General features: G+C 51.1%; 5 protein-coding genes across 5 annotated transcripts; 2 read left to right on the forward strand and 3 right to left on the reverse strand.

Moving 5' to 3' along the window:
• Window positions 1-183: 183 nt before the first annotated feature.
• On the reverse strand, window positions 184-1,431 carry PV10_07031 (uncharacterized protein). The gene has a single exon (XM_016371887.1). The coding sequence runs from the start codon at window positions 1,388-1,390 to the stop codon at window positions 782-784; it is 609 nt and encodes a 202-aa protein (XP_016221218.1). The 5' UTR covers window positions 1,391-1,431; the 3' UTR covers window positions 184-781.
• PV10_07030 (uncharacterized protein) lies at window positions 184-2,550 on the forward strand. The gene has a single exon (XM_016371886.1). It carries the CDS (start codon window positions 1,725-1,727, stop codon window positions 2,385-2,387), a length of 663 nt encoding a protein of 220 aa, XP_016221219.1. The 5' UTR covers window positions 184-1,724; the 3' UTR covers window positions 2,388-2,550.
• A 306-nt stretch (window positions 2,551-2,856) lies between these two features.
• On the reverse strand, window positions 2,857-4,249 carry PV10_07032 (uncharacterized protein; the record flags this gene model as incomplete). The annotated part of the gene is made up of 2 exons (XM_016371888.1): window positions 2,857-3,386; window positions 3,511-4,249. The coding sequence occupies 2 exons, from the start codon at window positions 4,247-4,249 to the stop codon at window positions 2,857-2,859; spliced, it is 1,269 nt and encodes a 422-aa protein (XP_016221220.1).
• A 661-nt stretch (window positions 4,250-4,910) lies between these two features.
• Window positions 4,911-7,176, reverse strand: PV10_07033 (uncharacterized protein). Its single transcript, XM_016371889.1, has one exon. The coding sequence runs from the start codon at window positions 7,166-7,168 to the stop codon at window positions 5,363-5,365; it is 1,806 nt and encodes a 601-aa protein (XP_016221221.1). The 5' UTR covers window positions 7,169-7,176; the 3' UTR covers window positions 4,911-5,362.
• A 7,568-nt stretch (window positions 7,177-14,744) lies between these two features.
• On the forward strand, window positions 14,745-17,742 carry PV10_07034 (uncharacterized protein; the record flags this gene model as incomplete). The annotated part of the gene is made up of 2 exons (XM_016371890.1): window positions 14,745-15,519; window positions 15,572-17,742. 2 exons carry the CDS (start codon window positions 14,745-14,747, stop codon window positions 17,740-17,742), a joined length of 2,946 nt encoding a protein of 981 aa, XP_016221222.1.
• Window positions 17,743-20,047: the final 2,305 nt, after the last annotated feature.

Raw genomic sequence — 20,047 nt, forward strand, 5'->3', positions numbered from 1 at the left:
TAAGTTATCATATAACTAATACTGGTCATCAGATGTATTGCTGAGTGGGAAATTCAAATGGAATATAATAGTTGGGGCTAGAAGGCCCTTGCATGTTGTCCGCCTTGCGGTGAGCTTGGCATTATAAAAACCCTCAGCCTTATCAATTGATCCTCGACAAACCTAATAAATCAAATTGATTCGCCAGAAGTCAAGGCTAGTAGATGTGCATAAGAGAATCTAGTTTCTTTGGTTGAGATGTGGAAGCTCACAAGTCTTATAACCACCATCTCTTTAGCGAAAGTCTACACTAATATCTAAGTCGTAGGCCTTCTATTTGTGGTGTCCGATTCCCCAGGCTTGAGCGGTGTACAACCTTCTCTCTAAGCCCTTCCTGAGTTTACTGTCTTAAGTCTGATTGAAACTGAAATCTATGCGAGACTATAGGCCTCGCAGCTTCTCATCATTGAGCCCAAGGATCTCTAGTTCCTGGGGACCAGTGCTCGTTGCAATGCCTGCAATGAACCCGAGAAGAACCAAGAGCCAGAGTTGGTCACAGGTTCTCTGGCGAGATCGGTGAAAATAAGACGTGGGAGGAGAACCGACCAGCCGGGGTTCCAGCTCCGGATATGATATTGCATATTGAGCCTCGACACCGTGGTTCGGACTTGTTAGTTGATGGGTGGGACCCTTGCATGCCGTGTATTGCATCTGCAGCATCGCTGTAATGATCACAGAAGGAGAACATTTCCACATGAACAACGGGCTTTGAACCTGTAGTCCAGTCTTCCAGTCCTCCTCTTCAATCCCATAGATCTGGTTGATAGTCCACCGTCAACCGCGAGTCCTCACCATATCGTGACTGCCAGGATTCAAATCCACCTTCTAGGACGCACACCTCCTGCACATGGCTCTTGTTACTCTCGCCCTCTTCAGGAGTCTGAGCGGCAACTTGTGAGGATGTCTGCGTCGAGCGGGTGTCCTTATCATCGGCCCTCTGCTTGGCTCTTGCATACCTCAATGCGGCAGTAGGACCACGCTGCTGGCTCAACATGCAGTGGAAGACCACTTTGTCCTTGTCCTTGAGCGTTCTCACCAACTCGGGGATACGAGCGTCAAGTTGATTGAGAGGAACCCATGTACTTCCGTTGATGTTGCCCCCGATATGATCAGAGTCTCTGACATCGATAATGGCCACCTTTTCCCGTTCGCCGGGTTCTAGTAATACCTTGGCTAATGAGGTTGGGTGGAGGTAAGTCAACGAGGAGATTGTGATGGGGACGAAAGAGGAAGAGGAGGACATGCTGCGCAGTCGAGGGTGAGGGAACGGTGTCTGGCCGTGGTGTCGCGGGTGGGGGATGTTATTTGTCAATATCGTCCGGCTTGGCTGAGACCAGAGACGAAACTTCATATGTCAAGATGGTCAATTGACAGGTCCAGCCCAGTGGTGGTTCATTGTTGTAAGGCTGATGAATGTCTAAGGTCTCTCGCCGCAGAGGAGTTCGTGACACGTGACCGAAATAACTCGCCATGTCCGCAAATGGTGGCTTGTGATTGGCTGCGAGCTACCACGACTTGGACCAAATCCTAACCTCGCTTTTGCAATTCCACTTCTACTACTACGTCCAGAGCACGTTGTTGAAACTCGCTCGGCCGCCACAACCTCCTAACCAGCGATCGCTGGAGATCATACCAACAACAAACGACCTTGTCTTTTAGTCCTGGTCTTCACCTTAGCGATCAACATGTCCGCAACGCAGCGGGCGCAGAAATGCGTTCGCTGCATCCTCACACGACCTCGTACCCTCAATTCAACCTCCACCTCCACCTCATCCTTCTCTCCGAGCAGCCAACAACCTAAAGCAGTTGTCCGACGGCAATTCTCATCGTCTCGACTTTCGCGATCGAACCAAAATCAGAATGAGACCCAGAACCAACAACCAGAAAAATCCATGAGCCAACTCCTATCCGAGCTCGGAGCACGACCCAAACGAACAAACCCACTCGATTTCATCCCATTCAAAGCCGCATCGACCTCACAATCTCGATCCCCGGTCGGCACAGTGACCGAAGCGCCAGACTGGCTGAAAAGCAACCTGGGCCAGTCGCTCCTGCGCGATCTATCGAGATCAGGACCGTCGACCTTGTCTTCGACGATGCTTCGTCTCCGACCCAGTCTAGGACGTACGATTCGTGTAATCGGCCAGGACTTAGGGTCGGCATTGACTAGACTAGAACGTCGATGTGCGGAAAACAGCATCAAAAAGGATGCCAGGGCTCAGCTGTTTCACGTGCGAAAGGGCGCGAAGAGAAAGCTTTTGAAGACGCAAAGATCAAGAGCTTTGTTCAAGGAGGGTTTCATCGCTGAGTGTGCGCGGATTCGGAGGATGAGGAAACAGGGTTGGTGAGGTGATAAGAATACAAAACGACAGAACATATCAGTTTGAAGATAGATCCTGAATCGGGAAGACCAATTGTGTATCATCATCGTCGTCGTTAGTCATTGATATCAATGGGTTTTCTACGAGCTTTTCGAAAGCATCAATGAAAAAAACGACTGTTAAACCAGAATTTTCTGTGTGTTCTTGACTTTTTTGTGCCATTTGTGCTACTGTTATTGCATAGGGTGTCTCAATGTGAGCCGACCGTGATAGGAATGACAGCTCTTAGTGCTGTGGAATGGATACCCTGCCTGCATTCCCAGAAACCCTGGCCAAACTCCAAAACGAAATCCATCTTAATGGCAAAACCATCCACCCCCCAAAAACGAAACATGCTTGAAATGATATCAATGCCTGCGCCTGTAGATGACGATCAAGCAACTTTTGCACCAATCCCAGCACTGGTGTCAACCTCTTCATGACTCGCAACGCATGTTTATTGATCCTTGAAAACGCGCTCTGGAATCAGCCACTTTCTGGCAAACCTGGCCATCTCCAACAAGTCGCAGGGCTCTGCTGCATTTCCGGCCATATGAGCCACGGTCTTTGACTGGCTGACTTCGGCAAGGAGGTTCTTGATTGTATTGTCGGCCGGTTTCTTCTCTTTGGCCTTGGCGAGCATGTACAACTTGCAGTCGATGTTGTTGACCACGGGAGACTGTCTGTCATACCACACCAACAACTCCATAACCTCAGCAAAGATCACGGCTGTCTTACCAGACACGATCTCGGTGCAGTTGGGCTGGATGCAGTATGGACGGAAACCGAGGAGGGCGTCGCCACGCTCAGCTTCGATACGTAACTTCTGGACACAGCGATGGCAGTACACGTGGCTGCAGTTGAGGACTCGAGCATCGCGTTTCCACTCGTTGCATTTGCCGCATCGGAGCATGTCGTGGATGCTCTGTCCGGTTCGGTGCGTGGTCTGCACCTTTCCAAGAAATGTGATGAGAGCAGCTGCGAAAACTAGATTCGGGAAGATCTCTATTAGCATTGTGTCTTGATTGAACATGGTAGGGCTGAGAGGGATGGGGCATGGGAGGAATATGCCATATGATAGTGCCGACCACCGACCACCCATCTTACTTACCAATGTCTTTGCCAGACTTGAGCTTCTTGGTCGCACTTCCTGCGACAGATGGTGTTCCAACGAGACTGTCACCAGCAACAGAACGAGCGCGTTTTCCGATGACGGGCGGCGGGGTACTGTCGGTCATCTTCATAGGGAAGGAGGCAGGGCTAGGACGTTCAGGTTGGCGCTTGTTCTGGCGCTTGTCATATTCGATGAGAGATCGCAGACTGAAGGCTGGGAGAGCATCACTCTCGCGCTTGACTGCAGGAGATGGTGAGCGGCTCGCATGTGGCTCATTGTCGTCATAGTAATCGTCTCCTGTGTCGTCTTCGCTATCATCATCGTTGCTGTTATTGTTGCGCTTGATGTAACCATTGCTATCGTCATCGTCATTGATGCTGATGACGTGTTCGTCCTTGTCTTCCCTCGAAAATGGGTCGCTAGCACCGGCAACACCATTCTGCTTTCTGTGGTATTGGGTCACCTTGCGGGCGACCACGTTCAAGATCTCGTCTAGACCACCAGCCAGTTCAGCCACGATAGCCAAGAGGAGCTTTGATTGCTGTGCAGGCGTGCTGTTCTTGCCCACAACGGCAGCGATGGCTGCTTTGAGACTGTCATCTTGTTCCATTGTGTCGTGAAGACACCGAATCAGGATGTCATTGGACTTGAGATTGGCCCAGAACTCTGCTCGAGAGGTGGCTCGCTGACTGGAAACCAACCGCGCGTCACGAAGGACCCTATCGTTGGAAGCCATCTTCTCCTTGTTGTCTTCGATCTGTGTTTGAAGTTGCTTGAAGAGTTAATGAATCTGGTTGGCTGCTTGGAGGAGACTTTGGTTGAGGGTGTTGAGATCGAAGTTTTCTTTTTCAATTTGTTGTTCCAAGATATTTATGGTCGAAGATCCGTCTTCGGACGTGTTAATCGTAACTGAACAAGACATGTTTGTCACAAAGCAGATCGTAACGACTGAGATATGGGCTTGGCGGCTGTTGCACGTTAAGATCAATCAGGGGCAACAAGCATGGGACAGACTTACAATGCACATGTGAAACGAGAGGTCGTAATGATAGCCCTAAGATTCCTCAGGGAAGCTAATGAGCAAGATGGTTGAAGGACGAAGTAGTGAGAAAGAAAGAAAACCAGAGTGAGCTTCCAAGCAGCTATTTATAACGCTGTTCACACCCTCAAAGGGGGATGCGTGATTCCTTCACTCCTCAGAAGCTGTCCCTAAAAATTGCAGTCTTCAGACCAGAGACTGTTCAAAGGAGTTAATCATAGCGCCACAACCATGAGCATGCGCATAGCTCTGAGACGACTCAGTGAGTCCTGATTAATCTTTATAAGTCCTTCGCGCACAGAACAACCACGCTAGACTGGAGGCCGTAACATGGCCAGGAGAGTCTGGTAAGCCCTTCACGCGCAGAGCAGAACAATTGAACTGGATTGGAACCCGCAACATGGCCAGGAGAGTCTGGTAAGTCCTTCGCGCGCAGAACAGAACAATTGAACTGGCTTGGAGCCCGCAACATGGCCAGGAGAGTCTGGTAAGCCCTTCGCGCGCAGAACAGAACAATTAAACTGGATTGGAGCCCGCAACATGGCTGGGACATGTTGTGCACCCAGCACGAGGGAACAAAGAAGAGGGTGCCTATCCCACGAATAATGTCAATGCCTGAGGTAAGACGGGTGGGCAGAGACGTCAAGTCCCAAGCTGGACATGTTCGAGCACTTATGGTTGAAAAATCCAAGGTATTGGGGATATTGATGTATATGGAAGACGTAAGTGGATACTTTATTGCAAGATTGATGGAGGTCTGATGGTCGGTGTAGAAGCTCGAGCGGAGCATGGAATCGATACGATAATGGCTCATGGTTCCACACCTTGCATATCGTTCTTGAATCTCTCTATCGCTCTCTGTTTGGTATCTTTCCAATCGACAAACGGTTTTGGATAGCCCAACTTGTCAAACTCTTCCGACGTCAACCTATTGTAAGGGTCGAAGATGGCCTTGCCCTGCACGTCCTTCAGTTCGGGAACCCATTTGCGGATATAATCACCTTCAGGGTCATTCCTCTCTGCTTGGCTAACAGGGTTGAAGACGGTATAGCTAGGCTCCCAGCCTTGGGTATTGTTGTTAAGATCCCAATCGATCAAGGTCTCAGCAAAATATCGCTCGCCACGGCGGTAGTTGATTAGGAGATTGCAGTAGAGATAACTCGAGACGTTCATACGGAGACGGTTGTGCATGTATGCTTCGTGCTTAATCTGACGCATACCGGCGTCCACAAATGGTACGCCCAATGTACCTTCTTCCCAGCGCTGGTAACCCTCTTCGTCATCTTCCCATTGCACGAAGTCAAACTTGAGGTTCTGGGGCATGTTCATGGCGGTGTGAGGTGTCGTTAGCGTCGTCTGACGGTAGAGCTCACGAAAAACCAGCTCGCGCACCCACGACGCAACACCAGCAGAGGGTCCATCTTGGGAAAAGTCTGTCGACTTGGAATTCGCTTTGTTGCTCACAGCACTGAGAGTCTCTCGAATGGATAGTACGCCCGCGCTGAGATAGGCCGATAGTCGTGAAGTCGAGTCCTTTGCGGGATTGGACCGCGTAGCTGCGTAGTCTTCAATCTTATCCGACAAGAAGTCATTAAGTCGGGATATTGCTGCTGAGTGGCCCGCTGGCCAAAGTTGACGAATTCTGTCTTTTTCTTCTTTGCTAGCGAATTGTTTATCCTTGGGTGGTTTGGGGCCGGAGCTCTCAAAATGAGGTTTGAGCTCTTTCTTTGCAGAGGTTGGGTTCTTGGAAGGCGAGGGCACTGTGTCCAGCAGCGAGGGGTCAGATTTGACCTCTGCGAGCCACGATTTATGATAGGGTGTGAACACTTTCATCGGTTTATTGTTGCCAGTGACCATGGTACCAGGTTGGATGATAGTCTGGTCATGATGTAGGGAGAATTGAGCATCAGAGCCGATCTCCTTGACGAACTTCACATCCCTGGTCAACTCGTCTACTTCATATTCGTAGTTTGCAAACACATGCGAGATATCATTTTCGCGGACGAACTTGGCAATTGTCGGAACGATGTCGTTTCGCTCGTTAGCTTCCAGGAAGGCTAATGGGATATCGAGTTCATGCAACTCCTTCTGCATCAGAGCCAAGTTCTCACAGATGAAATCGGTGCGCGCTGGACTAGTTCCATGCCATCGAAACTCTGCCGGGCAATTCAGATACGCACATATCAGGGGTGCGTCCGACTTTTTGGCTAACTCGGAAGCTGCGTGGAGGGCTCGGTTATCTTGGATACGGAGGTCTTTGCTCCGGAACCAATGGAGGACACGGTGAACATCTTTCGAGCCTGGCTGGTCTGACAGGAGGGACGTTAGTTCTTCGTACGGAGTATGTGCATCAACCTCCTTGGCGCGTTTGGTACTTGGATGCTGATCTTCTGGATGAGATGGTTCATCTCGTTTCGCCATGGCGGTCTTTGGTCTGGATGGGGCAGGGTTCCTTGCGACGTGGAAGTAGAAAACAGCGCGTAATGGGGTCGACGACAAGAAGACGGTACGTCGAAGATGACAAGCTGATTGTAATTGATGGGAAAGCACCTTCGATGGTAAAATTACGAACCTTGAACTAGATCCAAGTCGAGCAGAACATGCCAAAGGCAACATGACGTGTATTACCTACCTACATGGCGTAACATCTGAAATATTGCAGAAAGGCATTCAGCTCTGACCACACTGGAAGTTACTCAGTGACCATGGGTGCCATGATCGATGGCAGTGATCTGGAGAAAGCATCTGAAGTCGTGACGTAAGGACTGGGTCCGAGGGTTTTAAATAAGGCCCCAGGCTCATGCCATTGAACGGAGAGCTTCATCAGACAACTAACCTACTTGCGAGTGACGGGTTTGGAAGCACTGGAACACCTGCTGTGTTAGTGGCAGGGACGACAAGGAGTGTCAAGGAGGAGCTGTGTAACGAAGTTGGCTGGTTGTCGACATCTTCGACCCTGGTGCTTCGTGTTGAGCATGATTGACATGTTGGACATGTCACAGCATTTGATACGAATTATTGAATATATGCCAATAGTGCCACAGAGCATCTCACAGCTGAATAAAAGTAGACTGGTGAGTCTACAATCATTTGTGATGATCGATGGCGACCTGGGGCGTCGTCAATGGCGTCTAGGGCAAGCCGTAGGAGGTCTGGAAATGCAGAAATGGAGAGTGGAAGGAGCGTGAACACGTTGGCTTGGCCCGCGTCTTGTTTACCAGAACACGAAGGAGCGTCGGGACGTAGGCCGAGGGGGCGTATTTTTTTGGCGGCTTGGTTGACCCCAACTACGGATCTGTTGGCTGCGTCTTCGGCTCCGGGCATGTCGACAATAATACTGGACTGACCGTCCTGATTGTGCGGTAAACAGGTGGGTCGACTCGTCCTTGCTGAACCGGATGTGAACTCCGGCACCAGGGACAGGAACGACGAAGGTGGCTTGAAGATGCCACCAGTGCATACGCGCATCCGTCTGTGTATGGGTACCTAGCCATGCCCGTAGCCTATGCGTAGCGCATGCCTACAAGGCCCACGCGCTGGGTGGGTCAGACGGGGTTCGTCCTTGCCTACGCTCCCTAGTACTCATGCCCACACATTGGACCCTTAGGTACCTGAGGTACGGAAAAGTCATGCTACGTGTCTCTACAGTGAGTGTCTGATCGTTACAGATCAAGATTCATGTCTAGGCCTTTTAAAGAGTTACGGACCTTGCTAACCAGCTGATGATTGACTATGGTCATCAACCTAGGACAGAAACAGAGTGCAGTCGGGCGCCAGCAAAAAGACCAGCACAAGTTCTTCAAGTACACACAGGTACCCATACCCTTACAATGTGCCTGGGGGTTGTGTGGATTTGGCGGCAAGAGGCGGCAATCTGGTGCCCATCAGCCCCTCTTGACCCTTTCATCGGCTCCATCAGCGCCTAATTGGCGATACGGCGGGGGGCCGGACGCCGGAGTGACAGCGCCCAGGGCTCCCGCTGGGCTTGAAATGTAGGTACCCGGGCACATCCCAGTGGGCCTGGCTATGAATGCTACGAATAATATAAGGGGTGCACCAGGGGATTCTGGAAGCTATGGATTCATCACTTCAAACACGCTGTCGCCCCTCGATTTGAGACAGCCACCAAGTTCAGAGGACGATGATAATCTCTTTGGAGACATTATTGCTGCAATCAACTGTCAACCATGCTTTTTCAGTGGTCGCCTGTGGTCTGCAGGTCTCAGACAGGCAGATTGCCTCGCAGATCCTTCTCTTCCAAGTTCCAATCCAACAACCCGAGGTCGACGAAACTATTCTTTGTGCGCAGAGTTTGACCGGAAATGGTCAAGCGGCCATACAGCTGGCACCGTGAATTGGCGGCCACTATACGACATGTAGGACCTGCTCCGGATGCACGGCTGATTTGGCAGAATTGAGTTTTTGGCTGGAGTGGTCTCAACTTTGTTCTGACACGAGCAGCCGGCCACAGTCCTAGCAGCACACGTCTGGTGGTGGCACCGGCATTATTAGCATCCAAGCTTCCGAGGTGAGGAATGGTGTTATTCATTATGATTTCCAATATTATGTATTGTTACCTCTTGGGTGGGAGCCTGACAGCCTGGCCTGGCCTGCCCAGACTGATCCGGGCTCTCCTATATGATGCCAGTGTGTGGCCACTGGCCACCAGACACCGGACACCTGACCATAGCATCAAGGGAAACTCGGTTCGCTATAACCGACCCTCGGTCGGTCTAAATTGACTTTATTTGAGTGTTGACCGGCTTCGATAGGGATGGCTGAAGCACCGATGTCCATGCGCTGCCACGGCTGCCATTCCTGTTCGCTCTCTCAAACTTGGACGCGACACGACGGAGTTGGGCGATGGCGAGTCGTGACCGGCTTCCCCAATTAGTCATAGCCCCGGCTCATCCAAGGTACGGAGTAATCCATCAGGGTCGGTTAATTTCGTTGGGAGAGGGAAGAATTGCCGTACCATCTCAGATTGGCCAGCCGGATTTCAACGAGGCAATTTCCAAAACAATACTGTGTAATAAAGCTAAAGAAATAGATACCTATACTTGTACAAGTCTTGCAAACAATAATACCTTAGCAGTACAAGTGCCTATTAGGGATGTACCTACGCGTGAACTCGGGCTGCAAAGATTGGACGGTATCCCCCAACCTCCCGAATGCCGACCTACCAGCTGCTGTAATGTTGACTTGACACCAAGAAATTTATCTTGGCAACGAGGTGAGATAACGTAGCTCGACTTCTTGTTATTGCGAATGCCGTGTTAGAGTTTTGCCCTTATGCCTCTAACAGGGACGGCGTGGACGGTTGGACTCTTGTGTGCTAAGTGGCAACGGACATCTGCCGCTTATCCGTCACTTGACAAGCGTTTTGCAATTTAAGCGGCGAGTTGACCTGTATGAAGCATGCTGCGCACATGACGTGGACGAGACGCTGCCATGACTGACAACGGCATCTCATTCGGTAAGGATTCTGGTCACCATGAATCATGTTCCCAGGTCGACAGGGTTCGTGGTCGTATTCGGTGCTGATCCAACCCACCGACTCGAGGCACCCAGCGACACCCAGCGACATGTTTCTATTTCCGACCAGCGTCATGGTCTTGGCACTTTTTCGAACCTGAGTCTGTCAGTCAGTCTGTCAAGGCGAGTGTCATGACGGCCAAGGGATAGAGCGATCGATCACTCATCCCAAAGAACCATTGATTGTTTCGAGATACGATCTACAGGAGTGCAAATGGATTTTGATGTTCTCAAGACTTGCTGCGGGGCCACTTGTATCTCAATGTAGAAAATGACTGGAACGGGATGGAATGCTCGTAGCCTATGCACCTCGGACACGTGGGTAGCGGAGCAAACTGGTGGATATCAGACGGCCACCAATCTCGAGAACCGGCGGTACGAGACGGACACACTGTACGTACAGTGTATGTGATAATTGTGATTGGGACCTGTTGGCTTTACGGAGACGGAGATATCATCAATCCAGGTCAGAATCATGATCGGACGATGAGACAGCCCTTGACGGTCTATTCCCACCAACATGCAGGCGAGTCATGGATGTAAGAAAATTCTGAATCTGCACTGGCAAAAAAAAGAGACAGGCTGTTGGGGGTAATAATTCGTCAGATCCCCAGGCCTGGCGCAAGCGCCAGACCCACCAGCCATCGCCGAGACTTGACACCCGAGGGCACATTTCCGACACACTGGGAGACCAAACTTGGTTATCTGTACGAAAGACAGAGCACGGGCACGGTGGCCAATATCAAACAGTCAACCGATTGATCCAAGTGGACGGTACAGTCAGTGAGCAGCTGATGAGGAATTTGCCTCCCACAAGAAGGGTAAATGATGACGAGCAACAAGTAACGACCGCGTCGGGTCAGAGAGCGATTGGGTCACAAGCTGGACCTGTACCTAAATGTCGCCACAGTACGTAAGGCTATATGGCGAACCGACTGGTACCGCGTTTATAGGTACGAACCATAGACACTGGCACTCGCCACGAGGTCCTGTCAGGTCAGGAATGCCTACACCCTCTCCTTGTCTCTTTACCATAATAAGCTCATGCGCCACCTCCAGCATGTGTTGATAGGCCTGAAGTGTAGTAGACATCCAAGTGAGTAATCACAGTAATGTAGGTAGCAATGTAGGTAGCAATGGGCGAATTTCAAGCTTCAAAAGGATGTAAGGAGCGTGTCATGTCATGCAGACACGCGTGGCACGGCAGGTGCTGACCAGCGTGCCAGACCACCAAAACTGTTCTTGTTCTTGCCGCGCTGTGTACAAAATGTGTCAGCAACTGTACGGGGAGGAAGGAACCCAGCAGGACCAGCACTGAACGTCCACAAGTCCAACCGCGAAACGGAAACCACAGCCAAGACCAAGTGCAAGTCTAAGGGATGGAAAGGGGCACCGAGTGATTAAGCGAGACGGACTAATTACTTGTTTGGTGGCCTGGCGTGCCTAGCATTTGGCAGTCGGGGGGCTAAATCAACCACTATTGCTACCGTCGTCAGCCCGGCCACGCGCCGGGCGCATTTCAGGACTGTACAAGTTACTACAGTGGTAGTAGTCTGTACGGAGTAGTATTCATAAGGAATGCCCAGGTGACGAGCGCGTCAGGCACAGTAGGGGAGCCAGCAGTTCAAGTGTTCATCTTTCAGCCTGGCAGAAACACTCTCCAGTGTGGCTTTTCCCCGTGTCTTCTGTCGTCTGCCTTCTGCCTTCTGTCAGTTGGCAAGCCACCAACGGCCGTGGGTTCAATCAATGACAATCTCAATCAACCGACATGTCTAAAACCTTGTTAGCAATAGTCACTGCCAGCTCGTCATCATTTACCACGGTGATTTCTCTCTACAGGACGATCGGACGTATCAGGCAACAAATCATTGATGGTTCAGCAAATACATACTCCGTAGGCGTAGAAAGGTCATACCCATATCCATACTCAAACTCATATTCCCACTCAGATCGGGCATCCGAAGGTGGAGGTAGGCGTGGTCATTGTGGCGCTGGAGCCGAAGGGGGCGACAGAGGTTATTTTGAACTAGGCTAGCCTGCAGAGCACATGAACCGCTCCCGCGTCCATTGTTCGTGTCCAGCCATGATCCCAGTACCGCACATTCTGCGAGGCCGCTATCAACAAGTCAAGGCTCGTCGCCTCGCCCTGAATCACTGGATTGCTTGTTAACTACTGTCTTCACCCGTTTGATCATGGGCAGTAGTGGCGAGCCAAAGTTTCCAAAAACCACAAGAGCTTTTTCCGAGTCATGTGTTTCGTTTGTCCGTTCAGCCACTCGCATCATGCTATCACCCGTTTTCGGCGTTGGCGTCTGAGGTTGAGGTTGACTTGTCTGTCTGTCTCTCTCGTGATTCTACTCGCCTTCCCTGATCCTGGCTTAGTCTTGCAGCAGAAGCCACTCTACGGCAATTATAGACTAAAATGTGTATGTTGCAATCTGCTTCCAGCTTGTTGTTGTCGCGGTTGATCTGTTTATCCGTGTCATGTCGACGCCGGCTCCTACAGCATCTGTTTCGACGCTTCCCCAGGGTCACAGCCTCGGATTTGGAGTAACTCATAACGAACGCGTGGACACTGATTTGAAGACCTGTAAAACACGTATTGTACCCTGCCAAGTAATCCCAACCCGCACAACACATTGATACTGGTACTTCCTTTATATGTACCTTGTGGCGCATGTCACAAAGGGTTGGCCCTCTGGTCTCGAGGGTTCTTTTGCATATACACGAACTCTTGCTGGCCACCTGAGAGGTGGGAAAACATAGCATCAAAGGCCAAGCGATTATTGAATCGGTCTGTCGGAAATCTTTTGACCCGGGTAAACTCGCCAGTGGGTTGGCGTGTGTTGTGGTGCTTTTTGACATCATCGTCATCCTGTATCTTGTACCACATTATACCACACATTACCGATGACTGATCTTGAACCAGTCGTGCTTCTTGACTCGGATTATGACAAACTCTACTGGGCGCTGTTTTATGCACCAAGCCTTGACATTGGAGCCACCACCTCTGAGGAACCGGATGAAAGCCGAGTCTCCTTTGCCAGGCAGCCATCCTACGACAATATTTGTTTTGTTGTTGACCTCGAGACTGGTTTGGCCACACGTGGTGAGAGAGATCGCGTGCTTTTTAAACAATCTGATGAATCAAATGATGAATCCTTTGCATTCTCAGGCCTACACAGATAATTAATGTATGTACGAGGGACTGTATTGCATGTACAGAGAGGACCCCCCGTTCAAGTCACAAAGTTGCGCAAGTTCGCTGGGTACGTGGCCTCCATCCCGGCGTCCCCCCTGGCGCAAGCCAAGTGCGCCCTCTCGATCGACGTCTGGGTGGGTCTGTGCTGTGAATGGTGGGCTTGGGTGCAGGATAGGGACCCCGGCGCCCCACTGGTACCGTCACAGCGCCTGATGATCCATGCTCAAGCCAGCCGGCGGAGCTAGGGCTCACACCCTCCCTTCAACCTAATTGATCTTTCTCTCTTGGGCTTGCTTGTGATTCTTGCTTCCTGATTCCGCGTCCTAATTCCTGCTGCCACACACTGATCTGATCACTCCTAGTCCTCTGGAACTCTGTGTGCCTCCTACTAGTAGTTGGCTACTACTGCTACTACGGGCCCTACCATTTCGACTCTTTTCCTCTCTCTTACCTTCCTGCTTCGCCTCCCCCCGAGAACGTCCCTTTCGCCCTCTTCCCTCGTCTGATCTCTTGATCCTTTTAGGCTCGGGCAAAAAATCCCATTCCTAACCCCGTCATTTCTTCAATTCATTTCTTCCTCCCTCTTTCATCCTTGCACAACTCCTTTCAAGCCATCCTTTGGATCTGCGTAACAGTCCCAGAATACCTTCAGGTAGATTGGCCGCATTCGAGGCTCTTCAGCCCTCCGTCAAACACACAACTCTTCTTCACGCCGATTCATCAGCACTTGACCGAGACAAACCTAGTCCCGTCTGTTATTGCACCACGTCCTGTGTTGCAGTGTTGAATTTTGCCTCTGCCAGAAAAAAACCCAAACCCTCCCTTCCGGTAACGCCCCCCCCCTCCGCCCTAAAGCACCCCCCAACCCAGACCACCCGAGCAAATCTTCCCACTTTGTGCCACTCCCACTTTCACACCCACTCTCTCCCACCACACTGGCCCCAGCAAGCCCATTCTTGTTTTCCTGCGAGTCACCACTGAGCTAGACGAGACCCATCGACCCTCATCTATACACTTCCACCCACACCTGTACTCCTCTCTTCCACCTGCAGCACACGTCTGTGTATATCCAAACATCACCCCTCCTGCATCCACTCTTCATCTACCCTGTAACTCCTTGCCATAAACGTACTTTTCTTCTTGCGCCTCTTACTTTCACACCTTATTCCACCATATCTCCAGGCCTCATTCAGCTAACTCTCATCTGGTTGTACCTGCAGCTCCTGTCTGCTCCACAGCTCACCATCGACTGCCAGAGAAAATTTTCACCAACCCTTCCTGTCCTTACTGCAATCACAACCACGGATCCATTTCCATCCGCATCCATCGAGTCCACCGTGTATCCATTTCGTGTCACCCAACATCTGTACATCCTCTACCTGCCACCTGCATTTACTCGTCCGATCAATGGTCGAGTAAATTCATTCGAGCCCACACATCGATTCCATTCAGGTAATGGACCCAAGACAGTCTCTCTCACGGACAGCATCGTCCAACGTCGGTACTCCACAGAACACTTACAATCCAAATAACATGGCCTCTGCATACGCCATGCCTTCATACCAGAGTAACACTCATCTTCCACCCATCAACTACTCTCAGTTGCCCCCAGCCAACCAGAACTACATCCCTCAGCAATACCGTAACGAGGTTCCGCGCTACTCGTCTGCTCCTTCCGCTCCCCCCATCGCGTCTCCGGCTTCAGACAATCGCTACAACGGACACATGACTCCTCAAGGTCCCATGGGAGGTCTGCCTCCCTCATCGGCCTTGCCACAGCCCCACAGTCAGCAACAGCCGTCCTCGCAGCAACAGCAGCAACAACACCAGCAGCCTCAGTCCCATCAAGGCTATCAAGGTCAACCTCCTTCCCGTCAGAGCTACCCTCAACCTCTCGCTCCCGCTCCACCCCGACCAAGTCTGGACAACCTCGCCCCGCAGTACGGCCAGCCCGACAATAGACAACCCGCATGGTCAGGCCCAGAGCAGATTCCCAGCATGCAATCTGATGTTGGGCGCGATCCCACCAGGACACACGTTGTTGGCTCACAAGGAAGACGCGGAATCTTGCCTAGCGCCCCGGGTCGTCCCCCGGTCATGGCCAACGGCGTGAATGGCTCTCCCAAGAGCAACGCTGTTCCTCAAAAGGACGCTGATGGAAAATTCCCTTGCCCTAATTGCACGAAGACTTATCTCCACGCAAAGCACTTGAAGCGACACATGCTCAGACGTAAGTTGCGCCCCCTTGTAGAGAAAACAACCTTTCAGACTGACTCGCTTAGACACTGGGGATCGTCCCTACATGTGCGTCTTGTGCAATGACACTTTCTCGCGAAGTGACATCCTCAAGCGCCATTTCCAGAAGTGCTCCGTTCGACGAGGAAACCCGACTGGGGCTAGCCACTTGTCGAGCCCTGCTGCGCATATCAAAAAGTCGCAACAGCAGGCGGCTAAGGCGGCCACTGCCTCCCCTGCCTCTGCCACTACTCCTCAGAGCGGCGCGATGCCTAACCCACCTTTCTCATCCGCCGCTCTCCCGAGCACTTCGGCCCCCGCGACTAGTGGCCCACCTCAATCAGGCATGACATACGCCATGCAACCCAATGGTCAACCCGACCTTCAACGTCAGGGTCAGTCCATGCAACCTGGTTCTGGCCCAGGCGGCATTGACTCTAACCAGAACACATCATGGTCCATGCACGGCGCTAGGAACCCCCAGATGTTGTACCAGAATGCCACTGGTCCCTCTGACCACTTTGGTATGCAGCCTGGCGCCGGCGACGACAAGCGTCATGTCATTCCTGGCTCTCATCACATGGGCGAGGACTGGAACCACATGTTTCCCCCTGGTGGCAACGAGCAGTACATGAACCCCATGTTTGGTGGATATGATCAATCACAGAATGATGTGAAGAAAGACTATGAATCCCATGAAGCTGGATCGAATGGCTATTACATTCCCTCCACGAGCCTTGGAGCTGACGGTACGCTTGGCCCCCCTCCTTGGAAGCTGCACTCATCGCTGCACGATGTGCTCCAATCCAAGGTGAACGCGCTATTAACGTTTGTTTTCCCTGGTGGAATACAGGAATCGCTCCAAGAGCAACAAAATAAATCTCTCGTCCGATCATGCCTGACCGTCGACGCCGTTGAACATTTTCTCCACCTTTTTTCCCATTTCCAAGGCGGTTTCCCTTGGCTTCATTTACCAACTTTCGACTTTTTCAATGCCTCCGATGGTCTCGTTCTTGCCATTATCTGCAGTGGGGCTGTATATTCTGATCGTGTATCGCAGACGCTTGTACGGACATTAATCCAGCGCGTCAAATATGGTATAGAACGGACATCGCGCCTCCTTCAAACTCTGGGAGGGGGTCCAGATCACACCTCATTTTCTCCTTCTGGCGCCGACTTGGAGGACCTCTTGGCCCTTCAGCTACTCCAGGGCCTTCTGGTGTGGCATGGGGATCCCCTCGAGAGAGACCGGGCACGTCAAGAGAGCCGACGAATCCGATATCTTGTACGACAGTTCAACCTGCTAACTCTGGCTGGCCCAGACGATCCCGTCTGCCATAGCTATCTGCACAGTCTCCAACCGGGTGAGGACGCAGATCCATCTCGCTGGGAGTGGCGGTCATGGGTAGAGCAAGAAAAGCGCTCACGGTTGATGTTCATGGTATTCCTATGGGATGCCTCCATGTGTATTTACTTCAATGTCGCTCCTCTCTTCTCAGCTGCTGAGATTAAACTTCCACTCCCCTGTGATGATGCCGCCTGGGAAGCTAATGACGCCGAAACATGCGCGCAGGCACTTGGTCTACGTGGCCAAGCCCGTCAAGCTGCTGTCAATACCACTGGATCTCTCCGCTTGAAGCAGCTTGAGCTTCACCACGCCATGAGTGCTCTTCATAGTACGTCAGTGCAGATGCAGCCTCGCACGACCAACGTCTACTCCAAATTTATTCTCATCCATGCCATATTGGTTGAGATCTGGCAACATCAGCGCATGAGTGCTTCATCGTCTTCACCCAAGGTCGCTGCAAACCGGGGCTCTCGATCACAGCTTCCAAAATCAATCAGCAACTCTCTTTTGCGCTGGAAGCAGTCATGGGACGAAGACCTGGACGTACAGTTTCCACAGCGCGCAGGGTCCGTCGACAAAGCAGCGCAGATTGGCTTTTGCCGGGATGGCATTCACTTTTATTGGCTTGCCCACGTTAATCTGCGGCCTGAGCGTAAGAATGAGTGGCAATCGCCCGCAGATCAGCGTTTCCTACAAGCCTTGCACGACCTGAGAAGTGTACGCATCTGGTGTCAAAGCGTTGGGGGCCTAGGAAGCGCGTATACTGGCAGTGTTACTGATGTCGATGGTAACGACACCCTCGGCACGGCTGAACTCGACCTGCGAAATTTCTTTCGACCTTTGAACGGGCTCTCGCTGTCAAGATTTTAGCCGACCCACTTGACGAAGGATTTTGTTGGGAAATGCGGCAAGGAACTGTCCGGGCACACTTTTATTGGAGAGGAGGAGACGGATCGAGTCTAGGCTATCGTGTTGACGGACTCGAGCTATTGTTGGCATGGGTTTGATTATGTTTTGCATTGCATTGCATCAAGGACGGAGTCTGGGATGTGAAAAAAAAAAAAGAAAACAACTAGTTGGGAAAGGAAATCAGGTGGATTGCAATCGTCGGGGTCGGGGCGGCGTGGCTGTGAGCTCACACATGATGTTATTTCGCGGGTTGTTCGATTCAATCGTTATATTTTGCATTGCATAGATAGACTGGAGGGGACAACGTGGGTGGCAACCGGGTGCGGAAGCACACTCGACTATTTCCAAACGCTGGAATGATGTTTGGACCCTTGCACGAAGAAACCAGAGACTTTGAAGTATTGTATCAAATTGCATTAACGAGAAGACCAAAAATTCAGATCAACTTTCAACTATTCAACACTTCTGTTGATAGCAGATGACTAGACTCCAAGTCGTGTTGCGTACATCATAGAATTTTTTAGTCCTGACCGAGTCTTGACCCTCACATTGCGCTGAAGAGATTCGCGGTGTCGTGTCAATGTTCGAGGATGCTAGGAGTCGTCGACAACGACGAGTCTCACAAGACTTGCTTCCAGGATAATCCCCATTCTGCAGGGGTTATAACATACTGTGCAGTGAGGGCATGGTCCATACACCGTTGATAGGCCCGGAATTGAATCCGTCGGATTTTGAGGACCTGAAACATTGCCTCTCGTTGGGCTTTTGCAATCTTCTCGAAGCAATCGAGTCAGACAATAGCGCAACAAGTCACATGGAACCAAATATCCCTGCAACAATAATGGCATGACACAACTAAAATCATGTGTTTAAGTATGCACAGGCGATCCCATTCGACTCTCTCTGGCAAGTTTTGTTTCGCCCTGGTCGCCGGACCAGTCACCATGTTCCAAACTAGTACCTCAACCATACTCCGTACTCCGTACTTGTAAAATAGGGAGTATGTAGGGGTGCCAGGGCCAGCTTTGGCGACGTAGGCTGAACTTTCCGCCGCGCGGTTGGAATTGCCTTTCAATCGTACCGCAAGTTCGCTTCGAAACCGATCGCGGTGACAGGTTGCCTTGCTTGTCTCTCTTTCCCTGTCCTTATGCATAGCGTACGTATGCAGACAGGGGACAGAGCCCGCAAAGGCTTGATCCGTAGTGGACTGGAGCAGAAGCTGCAAAGGCTTGATCCGTAGTGGACTGGAGCAGAACCTGCAAAGACTCCATCATGTCTGATTCAAATTTCACTAGCGAAGGCTGAGGTATAGAGGCCGCGAGGCTCGAAAAGCAGTATCGTCCTGTTCCTTTCATTCTTGAGACAAGTCCGCAGGTGGGCCAACGACCCAAAAGTCTCCGATGATCTTGTGGGCCTAGGAAAAGATCCACTCCACTGAATTGAAGCCTCCAGTCTCATCAAAGTGATAGACCAAAGTCCAATTTGGTTGCGCTTCTCAAATTGCTGTAGCATGATATGAGAAACAAATCATGTCAATACATGGTTTGTACAGCGTCACACGTATTCTTCAGGAGCCCAAGTACTTGACGTTGGGCGATCCAGCGAGTCTTTAGCCCCTCCAAATGCTGTCGCTCCGTGTGTTGGTGAGACTGAAATAACCTGTACTGGCCAAGTTGACCTGGAATTGTTTGAAGACCCTGGCTTTCGCTCTTTTCTCGAACAAGATGTCGAGCTCCATGTAAGTCAAGCCTTTGGGTTCAGGAAGGCGAAACCAACACCAAAGTAAACAGATGGCAGTGGTACCAGCAAATACGAAACAGGATTTTCCTTTCCAATCCCATGCCGCAGGGTTCAACATTTTGGGAGTAATGATGTTGGTAATGATGCTGACAACGTTGTAAGCCACTCTGGCCAGAACGACGGTCTTGACACGCAAACGACTTGATGGTATCTCTGCAACGAGAACATAACACACAGGGCCGATGGTGAAGTCATAAACGCAGGTCAGGACAATGACCAGAGAACCGAGAGCCCACGAAGTCGCATTCGTATCTCTTAATATCCCCACGGAGCCGGTGACGATTAGAATGATCAGTGAGATTATCAACCCCGCCAAGTAGAGAGTTCGGCGACCAATTCTGCGCATTCCAAACCATGCGAGCATACCAGCACAGATAGCACCAGCATACATACCGACGGCAAGGTTGAAGCTGTTGGCAGTTGTAAAGCCGGCTTGTTCATAAAAGTATGCGGCATAGCCGGTCAA

Source organism: Exophiala mesophila (assembly GCF_000836275.1).
Source record: "Exophiala mesophila strain CBS 40295 unplaced genomic scaffold supercont1.5, whole genome shotgun sequence".
Taxonomy (NCBI): domain Eukaryota; kingdom Fungi; phylum Ascomycota; class Eurotiomycetes; order Chaetothyriales; family Herpotrichiellaceae; genus Exophiala; species Exophiala mesophila.

What these genes read in the sequence shown, in the direction of transcription:
- PV10_07030 (XM_016371886.1), top strand. Translation starts at nt 1,725, where the DNA reads ATGTCCGCAACGCAGCGGGCGCAGAAATGCGTTCGCTGCATCCTCACA.
- PV10_07033 (XM_016371889.1), bottom strand. Translation starts at nt 7,168, where the DNA reads ATGTTGCCTTTGGCATGTTCTGCTCGACTTGGATCTAGTTCAAGGTTC.
- PV10_07031 (XM_016371887.1), bottom strand. Translation starts at nt 1,390, where the DNA reads ATGAAGTTTCGTCTCTGGTCTCAGCCAAGCCGGACGATATTGACAAAT.